Source organism: Pogoniulus pusillus, chromosome 18 (genome assembly GCF_015220805.1).
Source record: "Pogoniulus pusillus isolate bPogPus1 chromosome 18, bPogPus1.pri, whole genome shotgun sequence".
In the NCBI taxonomy this organism is placed as follows: domain Eukaryota; kingdom Metazoa; phylum Chordata; class Aves; order Piciformes; family Lybiidae; genus Pogoniulus; species Pogoniulus pusillus.
This window is the reverse complement of record NC_087281.1, coordinates 14255841-14275843: the sequence shown is the minus strand read 5'-3', so window position 1 is coordinate 14275843 and position 20003 is coordinate 14255841. Positions and strand designations below refer to the sequence as shown.

Genomic DNA, 20003 nt, shown 5'->3' with positions numbered 1-20003 from the left:
TCCCTAAAGATGTTTAAAGTTAAATCTAAAAATGCACAGCCTTATTAGTTAGCCACTTCCACATTCAGTGTAGCATCACCTTAACTCCTGTTAGTAGTCTCTGAAAGGTCAGAGGACCTGTTGGCTGCTTGAGCATCCCAGCAAAAGGAGGATGGCTTTGACCAGCTGCACTCTGACCAAGGTCTGGAGTTAACAGTCACACCACTTTTCCCTGTCTGTTGATGTCTTTCCACTTGCCACCCCTTCCTTCTGGGCCAAAAGAAAGATGATAACTTCCTGCAGAAGATTATTTTCTTTTCACCTGACAAACAGCACAGGGACTTACAGAGCTCCCTGATGTATTCTGAGAGATCTATGGCTCAGCAGCACAGTACTTCTCCTTTTGCTTCTCCCCTTTGTATTACCTTTTCCCACATGAAAGAGCCCTGTCAACATTTTACTTGTGAGGAAATCCAGCCTTAAGAGCTTCCATGTAGCTTTGCTTCACCGAGGTTGTTGCACCTCAAAGGGCTCCAAGACCTGTCCTGAAGTTGGAGGATCCAGATAGCCCTTCTTTGAAAAATATGGCTGAGGTGGGCTAGGAGCCTTCCCCTCCACACACTATTCAAATTTACCAGACTAGCTCAGACAGCTTGGAAGTAAGATGAAGCTGTATTTACAGCATGGCAAAATTTACAAGCTTGGCTGAGACAGCTGAAAGCTGTGCAGCCATCCAGAGGACCTGGACAGACTGGAGGGCTAGGCACAGAGGAACCAGGTGAAGTTCAACAAGGACAAGTGCAGAGTCCTGCACCTGGGGAGGAATAATAAACTGCACCTGTACAGGCTAGGAGGTGATCTGCTGGAAAGCAGCCCTGTGGAGAGGGACCTGGGAGTCCTGGTGGATAACAAGTTAACCATGGGACAGTAATGTGCCCTTGTGGCCAAGAAGGCCAATGGGATCCTGGGGTGTATTGAGTGTGTCCAGCAGATGAAGGGAGGTTCTCCTTCTTCTCTATTCTGCCCTGGCGAGATCTCATCTTGAGTTCTGCCTTCAGATTTGGGCTCCCCAGTTTAAGAGGGACAGGGAGAGTTACTGGAGAGAGTCCAGCAGAGAGTTACTGGGATGATTAGGGGACTAGAGGGAATGCCTGACGAGGAGAGGCTGAGGGACCTGGGGCTCTTTAGTCTGGAGAAGAGAAGACTGAGAGGAGATTTGATAAATGCTTATAAATATCTGAGGTCTGTCAGGATGAGGGGACAGGCTCTGCTCACTGCTCCCTGGGATAGGACAAGGAGCAATGGGTGTAAGTTGCAACACAGGAGGTTCCACCTCAACACAAGGGGGAACTTCTTTACTGTAAGGGTCACAGAGCACTGGAACAGGCTCCCCAGAGAGGTTGTGGAGTCTTCTTCCCTGGAGACTTTCAAAGCCTGTCTGGATGCATTTGTTCCTCTGTGATCTGTGCTAGGTTGTGTGGTCCTGCTCTGGCAGAGGGGTTGGACTCGATGATCTCTTTGGGTCCCTTCCCAGCCCCTAATATCCTGTGATCCTGTGATATGCACAATGTATTTACAAGCATTTACAGCTATTTACAATTATATCCAAATTAGAAATCATGCAGAAATCCAAACTCCCTCTCAGACAATGGAAACTGCCCAGAAGGGCTCAAAACTAACCCGCTCTTTCTCCCTCTACTTTTTTCCCAGGCAGACAGACAGACAAAAGCAGAAGCCAGCAAAGCTTACATTGTTTTTTGTTAGCCAAGATTTATGGAAAGATCTTAAACAGAGTTAAGAGGAAGTGATTAGATCCAGTGACACAGTCCCAAGTGAGAGTGATTGTTTATAGTTTGGCTTTTTATCCCTCTCAGCAAACCAGTGAATGATACAGACCTCATCATTATTTTCTTTTCACAACCAATGACCTCATTTCTCTCATTAAAATATTCCAATTAGCCTCAAACCAGCACAATGGCCTAGCCTTGCAGGATATTGTTTCTTACATGCAAGCAGTGAAAGTGTCTATTGATGAGATAAAACATTACATTTTTTTTTTTAATCCAATTAATTATTTTGCCCAATTAATTCTATTGAATGTATTAATTATTTTACCTTTCTCTATTAGTTCTGTTGCTTTATTCATTGCCTAGGGAGAAAGGCACATCGAGCAGCATGTGGCTGTCAGCTGAACAGGGCATGCTGCACACACGAATCCAGGGAGCTGTTATAGCATCCCTAAAAAACAGGATGAGAACCACCCAACTCAAACCTGTTAGCACTCCAGATTGATTGCTGCTGTCACTTCTGGTCTCAAGCAAGAACGGGCAATGTGTGCTGTTTATGAATTTTAAGACTACACAGATTTTAGCAGGCTGTCAGTTGGATACTGCAGGATGAATGAAAGCTTTCGGTCTTAACCTATGTGCTAGCTACAAAAATGTTTTATTTTCACTAGGTTTGCTTTTCCTGTAGCCTTTGTTGCTTCATTCTTTTCAGTCACCTTTTATAAAACCAAACCAAACAAAAAAAAAAACCAAAACAAAAAGCTTTTTGTTTTACCCTTTTCTGGTTTATCTAATGAGGCTTTCAAGACAACCAAGAAACACTGAAGTACTGTATTACTTGGAGCAACTACTCCAGCAGTCAGTATAATGAAACACAGCCAAGGGATCTAGCATCCCAGTAAGTGACTCTGTTGTTGTAGGAAGGCTAGGAGAAGCTTGTCTGCTCACTGCAGAGTCTTATTAGGAGCTATTGATGCAGGGACTCAGGCAGAAGTGTCTTCCAGTAACAGTAACAAGGAAAGGTATCCGAACTACTGCTGTAAAGAAAAACTCTCTCTGGCCTGTCCAGAAGAAAATTCTGTTCCTTGTGACTTACAAGAAGCTCAGTGGGTGGAACTCCACATAGACAAACAGCAGCTTCACTGAACTCAAGGACAGCTGAGTTCACTGATTTCCACAGCCAGAGGAGTTACTTCCAGAAGAGTCTATTGTGATATTCTTAGTCAAACTTCTGCCCTGATGGTCTGTGAGCTGAGCTAGAGCAAAGCTTTAAAAATGAGATTCAGTTTTGATGTAATGATAGAAAATCCATCCTATTCTTTGAAAATCTGACAACTTAGCACTCGTCCCTGGGGCTGTTCAAGGCAAGGTTGGACGTGGCACTTGGTGCCATGGTCTAGCCTTGAGCTCTGTGGTAAAGGGTTGGACTTGATGATCTGTGAGGTCTCTTCCAACCCTGATGATACTGTGATACTGTGAAATATCCACCTTCCTTTCCATTTGGATTTTTTCATTCCTTTCAACTTTGATGCACTGAATGGAAAAACCATCTAACATTTAAGCCTTTCTCTGTGCAACTGCTTTTTTAAACAGGAGAACAACAGTAGGCTGTGGAGATCTGAGAAGAGAGTGCAAAAGTATCTGTGGCATTCAGGGCAATGGCATGTAGCATAACAGGCTTTGTAAATGTGACTTTTTCCTGTCTATCCTGAGGTGTGATTTGTTTTGAAAAGACACGATGAAAGGGAGTAACACAGAATCATAGAATCAACTGGGCTGAAAGAGACCTCCAAGATCATCCAGTCCAACCTAGCACCCAGACCTAGCCAGTCAACTAGACCATGGCACTAAGTGCCTCAGCCAGGCTTTGCTTCAACACCTCCAGGGATGGCAACTCCACCACCTCCCTGGGCAGCCCATTCCAATGCCAATCACTCTCTCTGACAACAACTTCCTCCTAACATCCAGCCTAGACTTTCCCTGCCACAACTTGAGACTGTGTCCCCTTGTTCTGTTGCTGATTGCCTGGGAAAAGAGACCAACCCCCACCTGGCTACAGCCAGGTAGTTGTAGACAGCAATGAGGTCAGCCCTGAGCCTCCTCTTCTCCAGGCTGCACACCCCCAGCTCCCTCAGCCTCTCCTCACAGGGCTGTGTTCCAGGCCTCTCACCAGCTTCGTTGCCCTTCTCTGGACACCTTCCAGCACCTCAACATCTCTCTTGAATTGAGGAGCCCAGAACTGGACACAGCACTCAAGGTGTGGCCTGAGCAGTGCTGAGTACAGGGGCAGAATAACCTCCCTTGTCCTACTGGCCACACTGTTCCTGATGCAGGCCAGGATGCCATTGGCTCTCCTGGCCACCTGGGCACACTGCTGGCTCATGTTCAGCTATTATCTACCAGAAGTACCTCCAGCTCCCTTTCTTCCTGGCTGCTCTCAGCCACTCTATCCCCAGCCTGTAGCACTGCTTGGGGTTGTTGTGGCCAAAGTGCAGAACCCTGCATGAATGAACCGCACCCAAAACCCACCAGATCCCACCTAAGTTGTTGTGCTGTCATAGCCTTACTGTGTTTGTTCTGTGTCTCACAGGCTCCCCTGGCACTTTTGGTGTATGTATCTCCCATTTCATTGTAAGCCTGATACTCTTTCAGATTTCAGATGCTTTAATCAAGCGCGTTCAGGTATCTCAGGAACAGTGGGTCAAAGGAGCCTTGGAGCCAAAAGTATCTGCTGAATTTGACTTGACTCTGGACAGTGAACCTTTGCTGCAGTCAATTCACCAGCTGGATTTTATTCAGATGAAATGTAGGGGTGAGCTTTTATTTTATTGTGGTTTTTTTCTGTTCTTTTTTGTGTGTATGCATGTGGTAAAACAGTACTGAGAGGGATGGGGGCGTGGAAGGAGAAAAGAGAAATGACTTCAAATTGCTGGATAGTTTTAAAAGGTTTTCAAGCTAATTCAGATTGCTGGGTGTTTGCTACAAAGGTGTACTTCCCTCACATGCAATGACATGAACATCTCAGACAGATAGCAGGTGCAATTAAAGAGTTGAAAAGGTAAATTCTTCAGAGTAAGGCTATCTACCAGCTTTGAAGATTAAAAAGACACTAACTGCATCAAACTTTATGTCATTTTACTGTATTGCTAGATTCAGTATGGTTAATCCAAAATACCAATTACCCCAATCTTTTCAGGAACAGATAAAGTAGTAAATAAATACTCCCCCCTAGGCACACATAGGCTTGAATAGGGGGAAAAAAACCCTAAACTCTGATTTATATTTAGGCTGTGCTGCAAACAGTGTCCAGCTTAAAAAAATCTCATGAGACGGAAGAGGAAAGTAGCTCCTGATCTTGAAATTCAAGTTATCTGAATCATAGAACCAACCAGGTTGGAAGACACCTCCAAGTTCATCCAGTCCAAGCTAGCACCCAGCCCTGTCCAATCAACTAGACCATGGCATTAAGTGCCTCAGCCAGTCTTGTCTTGAATACCTATGATTCCAGGGAAGAGGAAAGTAGCTCCTGATCTTGAAATTCAAGTTATCTGAATGATTCCAGGGAAGAGTAAAATAGCTCCTGGTCTTGAAATTCAAGTTATCTGAATCATAGAATCACAGAATCAACCAGGTTGGAAGAGACCTCCAAGATCATCCAGTCCAACCTAGCACCCAGCCCTGTCTAATCAACCAGACCATGGCACTAAGTGCCTCAGCCAGTCTTGTCTTGAATACCTATGATTCCAGGGAAGAGGAAAGTAGCTCCTGATCTTGAAATTCAAGTTATCTGAATGATTCCAGGGAAGAAGAAAGTAGCTCCTGATCTTGAAATTCAAGTTATCTGAATGATTCCAGGGAAGAGTAAAATACCTCCTGATCTTGAAATTCAAGTTATCTGAATGATTCCAGGGAAGAGTAAAATACCTCCTGATCTTGAAATTCAAGTTATCTGAATGATTCCAGGGAAGAGTAAAATACCTCCTGATCTTGAAATTCAAGTTATCTGAATGATTCCAGGGAAGAGTAAAATACCTCCTGATCTTGAAATTCAAGTTATCTGAATGATTCCAAAGGGCACATTGAAGGGAAAGGAAGCTAAAAAAAAAGTATTTAAAAGCAGAAGCTGATAAACAGTAGCAAAAGAAATTATTAGCATCATGTGCTTGTAATGAGTTTGGTTTATATAGAGCAGAATGAGGACTGCATCAGAATTAGATAGATCTGCAGACTGGCTGGCTTTGAAGGCCATTGTGGTCTCTGGGAATGATGCCATTAACTTCCTTCAGTGGTGATTCAAGCCTAATTATACACGTGGGTGACAGGGCAGAGGCTGCCAGAAGTCAGTGAATGAGTTAAGGATAATCAAATCATGATGTCAGATGTGCTTTTTTTTTCTTTTTACTCCATGCAAGCAAAAAGATTTCTGTTCAGTTCATCTATTCTCTGCGACCTTAACTGTGAACCTAGCAACCCCAAGGCAAAAATAACAGGGGTGGATATTTTGCCAGATAAATATGTGGAGAAACAATGGATAAATGGGTAAAGACCAAAGTCAGCTCACCAAGAATGGTTTGCATCTTGGCATAAAGGAACTGTGTTAAAGTTACTTGAAAAGCATGTGTCAAGTATTCCTTATAAATGCTGGCAGGCAGGAAAGCAGAGTTAAATGAGAAAGAATGTCACTCAGAAAACTTCTCCAAATACTCTCTGCACTTGCCTTTTTTTAACCAGTTTATATTTAGTGATGGCCATATTTATTGTCAAATATATTTAATGCTAACCTTCCCCCACTCTTCTTCCCAAACATGTAAAAACTTTAGTTAAACTATCCACTTAGACTTCTAATTAACCACAGGTCACTTGAGGTAAGAGCAGCTTAGGTATTTGGCTTTCGGTATCTGGCTTTAAGCATGAAGATTTAGGAGACCTTAATTGAGCCAGATTCACTGGAGCTTTATGAAAGTTAGTGCTGCCTGCTGCACTCTCATTTACTGTACAATCACAGTGAAGCTCTGATATGCTGATTATCTATGTTTGTGTTCTTGTTTTTATACATTTCAGCAAGCCTATGAGTGAAGTAGACATCACCATTGTTGCCTTTTCCCAGCCTATGATCTAATTTCTCTCACTACAATATTCCACTTAGCCTCAAACTAGCACAGTGATTAAAAAAGCTCTTCCAGCCAGTGACCCCCTGGGAAGGAAATCATATGTGAAGTCTCCAGGCTGTAGCTCTTAGGAGGCACCAGAAGCATGTCCAGATGCATTCCTGTTTATGTACTTCAGCAAAATAATTTGTCTAACCAAGTATTGACATTTTGTGTATAATTTCTACTGCCTTTTGTTCCAAGGAAGGGCCTGGACCCTTTTCTGACTGAATACTGACTCCCTTGCAAGGGGATGGAGGTGAGCGGTCACCATACTGCTTGCAGCACAGACTAACGGGGTAGGGCAGAGTTACACTAATCTGTACCCAGTTCCTCTTACAGTGCCACCCGTCCCATTGCTGCAGCTGGAGAAGTGTTGCACCAGGAACAACAGCGTGACATTGGCCTGGAGGATGCCACCTTTGAGCCACAACCCGGTGGAGGGTTATATCTTGGAGCTTGATGATGGAGATGGTGGCCAATTCCGAGTGAGAATTTCATTCAGCGTTTATTTGTCTGTCTTTGTATGTTGAGTCTCCTCAGGATGGGGATTTGCATCTGAGGGTGGGAAGAAGGGGTAGGCAAGATACAGGTTGTCAAACCATTCTTGCTTTCATTGTGTGGATGTAGAAAGTAGTGCACATGCTGCTTATTTGAAGGACTCCCGGCTTGGATAGGAAGTCTTGTTGAGCTTATCCTTAGGGCTCTGGCAAAGGGGGTCTTGAGGTCCATCTGGAGTGCACCAGAGCAGAAAATCTCATTCTAGCTGAAAGTGCTTCATTCCACAAAATAGACATTTCTTTGATGCTCTCCTCTGTTCCTGCACCCTAATCCAGTTGCTGAGTTTCTTGGTTCAGAAGTGCAACTCATTTTTTCCTGGTTTTATGAATAAAAATGGGATCCTGCATAAAAATACAGGATTGCTAAGTCTTTCCTCTGGGAGTGAATAAGCCCAGGCTGTTGGAAGCTTTCCACAGACATGTGGCAATGGGGTGGCTGCTCCTAGCTTGGTGTCATCTACAAACTTACTGATGCTGGACTCAATCACAGACTCACAGACTCACAGAATCACAGAATCAACCAGGTTGGAAGAGACCTCCAAGATCATCCAGTCCAACCTAGCACCCAGCCCTAGACAGTCAACTAGACCATAGAATCATAGAATCAACCAGGCTGGGAGAGGCCTCCAAGCTCATCCAGCCCAACCTAGCATCCATCCCTGTCCAACCAACCAGACCATGGCACCGAGTGCCCCATCCAGGCTCGACTCCAACACCTCCAAGGACAGTGACTCCACCACCTCCCCGGACAGTCCACTCCAATGCCAGTCACTCTCTCTGACAACAACTTCCTCCTAACATCCAGCCTAGACCTGCCCTGGCACAACAATCTCCTGGTCCAGGTCATCAATAAAGATAGGTTTCACAGAATCTGAGAAACTGTAGGTGGAAAGGAATTGTGGCATTCAAACCACTGCCAAGAGAGACATTTTTTCCTTTTCTGCCATTTTCTGTTCTCTTTTGCCACAAACATGAGTTTTCCAGGCTTCTTTCAGTTCATCACTGAGTATATAATCTGACTGATTCTCTTCATTGGTCTGCCTAGATGTTCCCTCCAGAACTATTTCACATTACCCAAGTGCTTGCTGTTTAATAAGTCCTTGCAAACTTCTGTGATGTCTCTTGTCTAGTTACTGTTTCATCATGTGATCCTAATCTTTAGGAGATCAATTTCTTCTGTCTCTGTATTTGCAGATTTCAAAATTAGTATTTTAACACAGGCATGAGTCAACCTTTCCAACAGAGTAGGCTGTGCTTGCTTAGTTTATTGTTCTTCCATGCCCCTTTTTTCAGTTCTGTGTAATTATAAGAACCTCAGACACTGACTACTATCCAAAACAGTGCTTTGGAGTAGATATTGGAAAAAAAGGGTAAAGATTAATGTATTTCTATGTTGCCCTTTATTGCTGTACCCTTCCAGATTCATCTTCACCTTAGTGTCTCTACTGCTGTCCGTTCCTGATGTCTCCACTGCTGTGGCTGTCCATGTTTAAACAGCATAACATCTATATCCTGGGATGCAATGAGAAGCTGTTGATTTGTGGCTTATGTTTAGAAGTGTTTATCTGATCACAAGGTACAGAGAGAGATTTAAACTATGCCCCTTCTTTCTCTCCTTTTTTTTTTTTTGCTGTTGACTGTATAGGAAGTGTATGTTGGCAAGGAGACTCTCTGCACCATTGATGGTCTTCATTTCAACAGTACTTATAATGCAAGAGTCAAAGCTTTCAACTCCTCAGGAGTTGGTCCTTACAGCAAGACAGTTATTTTGCAGACATCAGATGGTGAGTTGGATTTTTGCCATTTTCTAATTGTAAAGCTGCTGGTCTCAGTGGCAGGACACTTGCATCTCTTTGTACCCACTAATGTCTTTTTGGCATTCACTGCCATGGAGATTTTGCATCATCTGAGCAGAGAGGCCAGGAACTGAGTGTGCACACTGACCCAGATCTTCTCCTAGCACTTTAAGGATTTCCCATTATCACTAACACTGCTGGTTTCAACCAACTCAATTAGATTTGATTGTAGAAGTTTGAGGTCCAGCTAAGATTCTTGTTTGCTTTAGCAATCGGAAGGAGTTATGCAACACAGGGGATAGCTGTGTGCCACTTGATTCCACATATACCTCTGGAATTTGCTGTTTCCTTGGCTGCTGCTTCAATTTCACAGCAAGGTTTGATAATACAGAGATGGGAATTCGTGCTTGTTCCTCTGTAATTATAGTTGACACCCATATGAGCATTGCAAGAAGTTCAGCTTCATTAAGGATATCGTAATGAATTGAGAAATGTATGCTATTATCACTTACTCTTTAATTCTGTGTTGCCAAAATAGGCCAGTATAATATATATATACTGTTTGTTTCTGGTCTTTTGCTTGTTTGGGGTTTTCCCCCTTTAGTAAACAAGTGAAGTCAGTCCTCACCAGCACAGACAGAACTCCCTTCTGTTAAAGGTGATTCTGAACCTGTTCACCTATTTGAGTAGCTTATTTATCATGAAGAAACATTTAGAATCATAGAGTCAGTCAGGGTTGGAAGGGACCACAAGGATCATCTAGTTCCAGCCCCACTGCCATGCCCAGGGACACCCTACCCTAGAGTAGGCTGCCCACAGCCTCATCCAGCCTGGCCTTAAGCACCTCCAGGCATGGGATCTCAACCACCTCCCTGGGTAACCCAGTCCAGCCTCTCACTACCCTCATGCTCAACAGCTAACTCCTCACCTCCATTCTGAATCTCCCCACCTCCAGCTTTGCTCCATTCCCCCCAGTCCTGTCACTCCCTGACATCCTAAAAAGTCCCTCCCCAGCTTTTTTGGAGGCTCCCTTCAGATCCTGGAAGGCCACAAGAAGGTCACCTCACAGCCTCCTCTTCTGCAGACTGAACAGCCCCAACTCTTTCAGTCTGTCCTCACAGCAGAGGTGCTCCAGCCCTCTGATCACGCTCCAGCCTGCCTGCATCCCTCTTGTAATGGAGGCTCCAAAACTGGATGCAGTACTCCAGGTGGGGTCTCAGCAGAGTGGAGTAGAGGGGGAGAATCACCTCCCTCCACCTGTTTGCCACACTTCTCCTAATGCAGCCCAGGATCTGGTTGGCTTTCTGAGCTGCAAGTGCACACTGCTGGCTCATGTTGAGCTTCTTGTCCACCAGCACCCCCAAGTCCCTCTCCTCAGGGCTGCTCTCCAGCCACTCACTGCCCAGACTGGATTTGTGCTTTGTCTCCTCTATGACTGTCTTGTTACTGTGTGACAACAGAAAGTCAGTGCCCTTAGCAGATTACATTCAGAGGAACAAGCACAGATAATGTAAGGTATTTCTGGAGTGACAAACAGCAGGGTACCAGCTCGAGGAAATATGTCAGTGCTTACAACAAGGAGGAAGGCTCATCTCTATTACCTGGAAGGGCAGTTAGGCTATTTGGGAAAGCAGAATCTTGTTCTCCTAATAGAAATAAAGTAGACGATGCTTGAACACAGCCCATTCTGCCATCATCCTGCCTTTCCTTTTCACCTTCCACAGTGGCTTGGTTCACCTTCGACCCCTCCTCAGCTCACAGGGACATAGTGCTGTCGAATGACAACCAGACTGCCACCTGCAACAGCTACGATGACCGGGTTGTTCTTGGCACAGCAGCCTTCTCCAAGGGTGTGCATTACTGGGAACTGCATGTGGACCGGTATGACAACCATCCAGATCCAGCCTTTGGGATTGCCAGGATTAATGTTGTCAAGGACATGATGCTAGGCAAGGATGACAAGGCGTGGGCCATGTACGTTGACAACAACCGCAGCTGGTTCATGCATTGCAACTCTCACACCAATCGGTAAGTGCCACTCGCAGGCTTTTCTCATTGTAACCTTTATTTCTGCTGTGCATCAGAGGAAGGACACCAAGCTGTGTGGTGCAGCAGACACCCTGGAGGGCAGGGATGCCATCCAGAGGGACCTGGACAGGCTGGAGAGCTGGACACAAGCCAACATCATAAGGTTCAACAAGACCAAGGGCAAGGTCCTGCATCTGGGTGGAGGCAATCCCAAGCACAAATCCAGGCTGGGCAGCGAGTTGCTGGAGAGCAGCCCTGAGGAGAGGGACTTGGGGGTGCTGGTGGACGAGAAGCTCAACATGAGCCAGCAGTGTGCACCTGCAGCCCAGAGAGCCAACCAGAGCCTGGGCTGCATCAGGAGAAGTGTGGCCAGCAGGTGGAGGGAGGTGATTCTCCCCCTCTACTCTGCTCTGGTGAGACCCCACCTGGAGTACTGCATCCCGTTCTGGAGCCCTCATTACAACAAGGATGTAGGCAGGCTGGAGCATGTCCAGGGACGTACCACGAGGATGCTCAGAGGGCTGCAGCAGCTCTGCTATGAGGACAGACTGAAAGAGTTGGGGCTGTTCAGTCTGCGGAAGAGGAGGCTCCCAGGTGACCTTCTTGTGGCCTTCCAGAATCTGAAGGGGGCGTACAAAAAAGCTGGGGAGGGACTTTTTGGGCTCTCAGGGAGTGACAGGATTAGGGGGAATGGAGCAAAGCTGGAGGTGGGGAGATTCAGACTGGGCTTAAGGAGAAAATTCTGGAGTATGAGAGTGTTGAGAGCCTGGACTGGGTTTCTCATGGAGGTGGTTGAGGCTCCATCCCTTGGGGTGTTTAAGGCCAGGCTGGATGAGGCTCTGATCAGCCCAATCTAGGTTAGGGTGTCCCTGGGCATGGCAGGGGGGGCTGGAACTAGGTGATCCTTGTGGTCCCTTCCAACCCTGACTGATTCTATGATTGTATGATTTGGGGAAATGCTGCATGTTTGTACCTACTCTGTCATGCTGAGAGGTTGATGTATGAATAAATTGACAGACCAAGGGCATGTAATAGATCTGTGGAAGACCAGGAATCAATTTTTGGTTAATTTTTTTTTCTGACTATCCAAGCAGGTCTTGCACATTCACTAGGTCAGGTATTGCTTCTGTTATAGCAAATGATTAAAAGAAAGGCTTGTAGTGATTTTAAAAATGCTGAAATGCAGTTATTAACTCCTCAGAGAAGTTTGTATTTTAAGTAAATACACTGCAGCTGCTGGGAGTTCTTATTTGAAACATAGTTTTATTTTACAGTTCATTACAGAGAGGTGGAAGAATCTTATATAGCTTGATATAAAGTTCTCTGAAGTAAATTGGAATATTTTCCATGGCTCCAAAGACCTTAGATCATGTCCTAAGACATTATAAATAACATAATATAATTAACTTGTCTAAAGGTTCTCTGTCCCTTTAACATCTTAGTTTGATTTAGAGTGGAAGTAATGTTAAGCTGTATTAATTTTAATGCTTTGTGAAACAGCTTCTGTTTTCTGGAGAAAAAAAACTGGCAACCATTCTGTGTACTACTGTCCCAGAAACCTATTTTCTGGATTTGGTCTTTGGCATACTCCTCCCAGCAGCCAACATAGAATCATAGAATCAACCAGGTTGGAAGAGACCTCCAAGATCATCCAGTCCAACCTAGCACCCAGACCTATCCAGTCAACTAGACCATGGCACTAAGTGCCTCATCCAGTCTCCTCTTCAACACCTCCAGGGATGGCAACTCCAGCACCTCCCTGGGCAGCCCATTCCAATGCCAATCACTCTCTCTGCCAACAACTTCCTCCTAACATCCAGCCTAGACCTCCCCCACCACAACTTGAGACTGTGTCCCCTTGTTCTGTTGCTGGTTGCTTGGGAGAAGAGACCAACCCCCACCTGGCTACATCCTCCCTTCAGGTAGTTGTAGACAGCAATGAGGTCAGCCCTGAGCCTCCTCTTCTGCAGGCTGCACACCCCCAGCTCCCTCAGCCTCTCCTCACAGGGCTGTGCTCCATGCCCCTCACCAGCTTTGTCGCCCTCCTGTGGACACATTCCAGTATTGCAACATCTCTCTTGAATGGAGGAGCCCAGAACTGGACACAGGACTCAAGGTGTGGCCTGACCAGTGCTGAGTACAGGGGAAGAATAACCTCCCTTGTCCTACTGGCCACACTGTTCCTGATGCAGGCCAGGATGCCACTGGCTGTCTCTGCCAAAATGCAACATGCTGGCTAGGCAAAAGCTTTCTCTCTGGGAAGCGCATACAATGAAACCACTTTGGATTTCCAATCATCCTTCTTAAACAGGAGAGCAAAGTGCTTTCTGTTGATGGTAGTTTCCCATTTTTTACTGGACAAAACACAAAGGCTTGGCAGGCACATCCAAGGCATGGATAGAGCCACGGAATATCTGTTCAAGTGCATCATGCTCATAAAGGCCACACAGCCTCATGAAATCACATGCGCTTCAATGAAATTAGGTCTAGGCATTATATTTTTAACCATGACAGTCAAGTAGGTCAGGTTTTTAACTCCATTAGCTGGAATGGTCTTGTGGAAACAGTTAAGGATTTCATAAAATTTATGCCCTACAATCAAAGCCATTCCTAAAGAAGGGGGGAAAAAAGAAGGCAAAGAAAGAAGAAGAAAGGAATCTGTTTGTAAATAGGTCTAGATCATAGTATTGTTGCTTCCCACAGTCTCATGACTTTTATGATTGAGTGATTCAAATAAAAGCAGTCTAGATACTGATCTACGGAGGACAGATAAGCATCTTAGCTGCTGTTGGAGAATCATTTATGTGATGGTTTTGAAGAAGAAACTTATTAATGCTTATAAGACCAGAAAGCAAACCAAAGGAACCTGAAAATGGTAAAGTTTGAAATCTAACACAAGTCAGAGCCAATTCTTGAATCTCAGCTACGCTATTATTGTTTGAAGAGCTTTAAATTAAGAAGTCATTTAAATGAAGAAGTCAAATGAAGTGCAGAGTTCTACACTTAGCCCACAATGACCCCAAGCAGTGCTACAGGCTGGGGACTGAGTGGCTGGAGAGCAGCCAGGAAGAAAGGGAGCTGGAGGTACTTCTGGTAGATAATAGCTGAACATGAGCCAGCATTGTGCCCAGGTGGCCAAGAGAGCCAATGGCATCCTGGCCTGGATCAAGAACAGTGTGGCCAGTAGGATAAGGAGGTTATTCTGCCCCTGTACTCAGCACTGCTCAGGCCACACCTTGAGTCCTGTGTCCAGTTCTGGGCTCCTCAATTCAAGAGAGATGTTGCAATACTGGAACGTGTCCACAGGAGGGCGACAAAGCTGGTAAGAGGCCTGGAACACAGCCCTGTGAGGAGAGGCTGAGGGAGCTGGGGGTGTGCAGCCTGGAGAAGAGGAGGCTCAGGGGTGACCTCATTGCTGTCTACAACTACCTGAAGGGAGGCTGTAGCCAGGTGAGGGTTGGTCTCTTCTGCCAGGCAACCAGCAACAGAACAAGGGGACACAGTCTCAAGTTGTGCCAGGGCAGGTCTAGGCTGGATGTTAGGAGGAAGTTGTTGGCAGAGAGTGATTGGCATTGGAATGGGCTGCCCAGGGAGGTGGTGGAGTTGCCATCCCTGGAGGTGTTGAAGAAAAGCCTGGATGAGGCACTTAGTGCCATGGTCTAGTTGACTGGATAGGTCTGGGTGCTAGGTTGGACTGGATGATCTTGGAGGTCTCTTCCAACCTGGTTGATTCTATGAAATAATTCTATGAATTCTAAGTCAACTTGGCATTCTGTACTATTATGCCACAAATAAAACTTCCTTTTCCTTCAAAGGAAATGCCATTTGTCATGTTACCAGTTCATGACACCTAGTGGACTAGATGAAAATGTCTCATCCTGCACTATATTCTTCCTAACACTATTTTGGTCCCTCTCTTCTCATCCCCCCCCCCCCCTTTTTTTTTTTTTTTGTTAAAAATGGAATTAATTTTGTGACTGTTGTGTGCCTGATGGTAGTGTGTGGGACAAAAGACAGCTGCTTCCTCTCCTAGTGCAAATGATTTGAAACCTGATTTACCCTGAACAAATCATTGGGCTTTAAATCCATCACAGAGCCGCTGTGATATTAGCAGAGCAGCAGTGCCTGTGGCAAATCTGCCTATCTAGTAGATTATTTTGCGCAGTACTCTTTAAAGTAATACTGGGTTGGGCTAACCCCCAAATCAAAGTACATTAGTGTCAAGTTGCTCAAGCGTGTAATGACTGGCTGAGTCTGCCCTGGCAAGCTCTGATACCACACTAGCTCTCAACATCTGCTCCTGACACAACCAGTTATCACTGGTATTAATAACCATGCCTGCACACTTGCTGAGCAACTTGTCAGTCAGGAACCTATGCTTATCTCTGTCCAGCCCCACCTTCCCTTCCTCCCCAAAACCACTATCTGTTGTACCTGTGCTATCTCCCTGGTCTCTGGAAAGCTGGTTTCCCTTAGGGGATCCCAAGGTGAGTGCTGAAACTGGAAGTCTGGATCTTGAGATGTTAGCAGGCTTAACAATTAGAAATGACTGCCCAATAAACCACCTTTATGCTTTTTATTCCTTGCTGTGCATCTGTTCGCTATAGCAGGGATGCTCTGAGGAGCCAGGTCTCCAAGACTCCTGTCCCACACACTCAGGAGTGACCTGCCCCACTCGCCTGCCTCCCTATCACTTATCAGCCAAGGGGGCCTATTGTATCTGTACTCCATTTTCAGCTCTTAGATTGCAAATTGCAGGAAAGATGACCTAATTTCTCTTTAGGACCCCTCCATTAAGCTCCTGTGAATATGGTATGTATGTTTTGGATAAAGGTGTAGGTCATTCCTTGTCAAATGTTGCAGAAGTAACCATTTCACCACACTGCTCCACTACCCCTTTGCTTCGTAAGACAACCTCGTCCTACAGACAGCAGTGGGGTAGGACTCTGCTTTGGCCAACAGTGTGCTCCCTTTCTACCTTAGGACTGAAGGAGGAGTTTCTAAAGGTGCCACTGTTGGTGTGCTCCTGGATCTGAACAAGCACAACTTGACCTTTTACATAAATGGGCAGCAGCAAGGACCTCCAGCATTTGAAAATGTCGAGGGTGTCTTCATGCCTGCATTAAGCCTCAATCGAAATGTCCAGGTAAGCCTTCTGCAGTTCAGTCCCACTTACCCTCCTCATCTGAAACAGAATGCATGCTGCCATTGCTTCTGGGGCTGGCAGTGTTGTCTGCAGATAGGCTCTTGCCTTCTCAGGCTGACACCTAACTAACACTTTTTGAAACACTACATTTGACCTCCTGCCCTGCCTCACAGATATGAGGAGGAATGCTTAAAACCCAGTGGAAGTGCCTGCACATGCTAATTCCTGTACTTATTTAGCTGCAGTGCCCCACTTGGAAAGCAGCAGTACAAGGCCTCCCCAGCTAGCCTGACTGAAAAACAGGGGTACTGTAACTCTTCTTAGATCCTGTGTTTGGATATACTAACATTGGCAAGGGACAGAAACGTGAGCATCACTGGTAAGGAAAGCAGGGACCTGAGCAAGGCCTTTGACACTGTCCCACACCACACACTGGTCTCTGAGTTGGTGACACATGTGTTTGATGGGTGGACCACCAGATGGATAAAGAACTGCCTTGATGGACGCACTCGAAGAGTGACTGTCAATGGGTCCATGTCCAAGGGGAGGCCAGTGACAAGTAGAGTCACTCAGGGATCACTCCTGGGACCAGTCTTGTTCAACATCTTTGTTGGTGACATGGACAGAGGCATTGAGTGCACTCTCAGCAAGTTTGCTGATGACACCAAGCTGTGTGGTGCAGCAGACACCCTGGAGGGCAGGGATGCCTTCCAGAGGGACCTGGACAGGCTGGAGAGCTGGGCACAAGCCAACATCATAAGGTTCAACAAGACCAAGAGCAAGGTCCTGCATCTGGGTGGAGGCAATCCCAAGCACAAATCCAGGCTGGGCAGTGAGTTGCTGGAGAGCAGCCCTGAGGAGAGGGACTTGGGGGTGCTGGTGGACGAGAAGCTCAACATGAGCCAGCAGTGTGCACTTGCAGCCCAGAAAGCCAACCAGATCCTGGGCTGCATCAGGAGAAGTGTGGCCAGCAGGTGGAGGGAGGTGATTCTCCCCCTCTACTCTGCTCTGGTGAGACCCCACCTGGAGTACTGCATCCAGTTCTGGAGCCCCTATTACAAGAGGGATGTGAAGATGCTGGAGAGTGCCCAGAGAAGGGCCATGAGGATGCTCAGAGGGCTGCAGCAGCTCTGCTGTGAGGACAGACTGAAAGAGTTGGGGTTGTTCAGTCTGCAGAAGAGGAGGCTGTGAGGTGACCTTCTTGTGGCCTTCCAGTATCTGAAGGGAGCCTCCAAAAAAGCTGAGGAGGGACATTTTAGGCTCTCAGGTAGTGGCAGGACTAGGGGGAATGGAGCAAAGCTGGAGGTGGGGAGATTCAGACTGGAGGTGAGGAGGGAGTTGTTGAGCATGAGAGTGATGAGAGCCTGGACTGGGTTGTCCAGGGAGGTGATTGAGGCCCCATCCCTTAGGATGTTAAAGCCAGGCTGGATGAGGCTCTGATCAGCCCAATCTAGGGTAGGTGTCCCTGGGCATGGCAGGGGGTTTGGAACTAGATGATCCTTGTGGTCCCTTCCAACCCTGACTGATTCTATGATTCTATGATTGAAGCCCCCATCTGAAGTCCCACAGCCCTTCCTCTGCCATTTGCTTGCTCTTGGCCTTAACAAATGCATTTTGTTGAGGATGTCTGAACTTTGAATTTACATGTTATTTCTTCTTTGTACAGGTGACTCTGCACACAGGACTGGAGGTGCCACAATGTGTAAAACAGTCCAGGCTGCCCAGCAACTAGTGAAACCTCTGCCCACTCCTCTGCTATATCCCGCAAGCTTTCCCTGTGTGGTTTGACACTTTTCAGTAAATGGGTAAAAAACCCCCATTCTTTTCCCTGACTTAGAACATTGTACAGCACATTGCTCACCTAACTGTCTGCTCTTACAGCTAACCCACTCCATTTTGGTCAGCCATAGCAAGCATAACTGCTGAACTGGCACTTGATTGCAGATGGGTACCTGAACAGATGTACGCTGCGTTGCATACGTATGTACACTTATGTGCACGCACATACACAAACATGTAAAGCAGAAGTGTGTTTTCTTGCTCGTGGCTGGTTTTGTGCTTAAAAGATACTAGGGATCCCAGAAAAAAAATGGGTGAGACAAAAACCAAGGGGCAAGAGCTGGTGGAGCAATTTACCAGTAGGTACACTGAATGCCATTGCCACCTGAAGTCCTTAAACCAAGAAAGCACATGATTCAACATCTTAAGGTGAGGCTGGCTGCTCAAAAATTCCTGGTTGTCCATTAACATTCAGGGGCTCAAGTGATCATTAATTATTCCTTCAGTAAGCTATGGGGTAAAGTTCCTCTAGAATTCCATGGCAGAACTTATCTGCAACAAGAATAAGGTTGGTTTCCATCACTGCTGTGATAACTGCACACATTTTAGCTAACACCATAATACATGCAGCATTCAGATACAAAAAGTAGAGAGAAAAATATCCTTGATTCATTTTAGTGCTTGCTGTTTGATTCTGGAGACTATCACATCCAGAAGATCTGATTGTGGTTATCAGCACAGCCCTTGAAAAACAGTGCAGGGGAGATCCCTTTGAATTAATTTGGTAAGACATTTGTCTGAATGTGGCACATGTAAAGTATCCCGTGCAGAGAAATGGTGCTTTCCAGCTTTGATCCTGATAAGCCCTGGGCAACTGTAGTTCCAGTGTGGCTTTGAGATCAGAAGCCTTAATTTTCTATTAGATTGGTGCAAGCTAATTGATGTCTTGATCCTAATGAAGCACTTGAGCAAGAGAGATTCTTAGAGTTAATATGAAATTTGTCCCCAAGATTTTTTTTCTCGATTGGGACATAAATCTTTTGCAAGACTTAGCTTTGTCTGGCATCTCCCATGAAAACAAGCAGCTATTTCAGGTGTTGCCCATGACAATCAGGGTCTAACAGGGAGCTTTTCCCACAGCTGTGGACTGGTACTGGCTTGCAGCTGTCAGAAAACACAGTGATTCGTGTGTATGCTTCTTTTCCTTTGAACACAGTTAATGTATGCAAGTGTATGTGTGTGCACAGCAGCAATGTGCAAGGACAAGGTGCAGCAGATTTTGAGTCCATGAGAATTCAGACGGTCACTCTAATCCTACATAAGCATGGTGCTATCAAACAAGAAAAAGACAAACTCTTAAACCCCAATGATACAGTTTGTTTTGGTTTTAAATCCTGCTGCTTACACAAATCTTCCTCTCCCAGCATATGCATACACCTACTGTTATCAGGTGTAATTATTAACCCCCAAAAGAAGTATCCCAATCAAAATTCAGCACACTGCCTTGCATTAAATCATAGCCATGTGTTAAATGGCACAAGCTTACCTTCAGGTAGCCTGCCATCCCCAGAGCATCCTGCTGCAGGTCCACTTCTGGCCGCTGGCTGAAGCACACCACTCGGGTAGAGGTGAGCAATGGCAAGGCTTCTCGGTGGCAGAGCAGCTAGGATCCTCCCTAGGAGCCTGCCACCACACAGCCGTTGTGGGGAGGGGGTGGCAGCCCGAAATGAAACAGTCCTGGGCCATTGCACAGACAAAAAGCTGTCTGCTATCATACTTAC

General features: G+C 45.9%; 1 protein-coding gene across 4 annotated transcripts in view; it reads left to right on the top strand.

Moving 5' to 3' along the window:
• TRIM67 (tripartite motif containing 67) overlaps positions 1-18807 on the top strand; it is a 31007-nt gene extending 12200 nt beyond the window's left edge. Inside the window, exons 5-11 of one of the 4 annotated variants that reach the window (XM_064158493.1) lie at positions 4419-4572; positions 7244-7401; positions 9119-9298; positions 9808-9811; positions 10994-11297; positions 16281-16443; positions 18110-18807. In XM_064158493.1, the coding sequence (XP_064014563.1) occupies positions 4419-4572; positions 7244-7401; positions 9119-9298; positions 9808-9811; positions 10994-11297; positions 16281-16443; positions 18110-18175 (1029 nt within the window). In that variant the 3' untranslated portion in view covers positions 18176-18807. Of the gene's footprint in view, positions 1-4418; positions 4579-7243; positions 7402-9118; positions 9299-9807; positions 9812-10993; positions 11298-16280; positions 16444-18109 lie in introns of all 4 variants that reach the window. The other 3 variants (XM_064158492.1, XM_064158491.1, XM_064158490.1) reach the window with 3 other exon arrangements.
• Positions 18808-20003: the final 1196 nt, after the last annotated feature.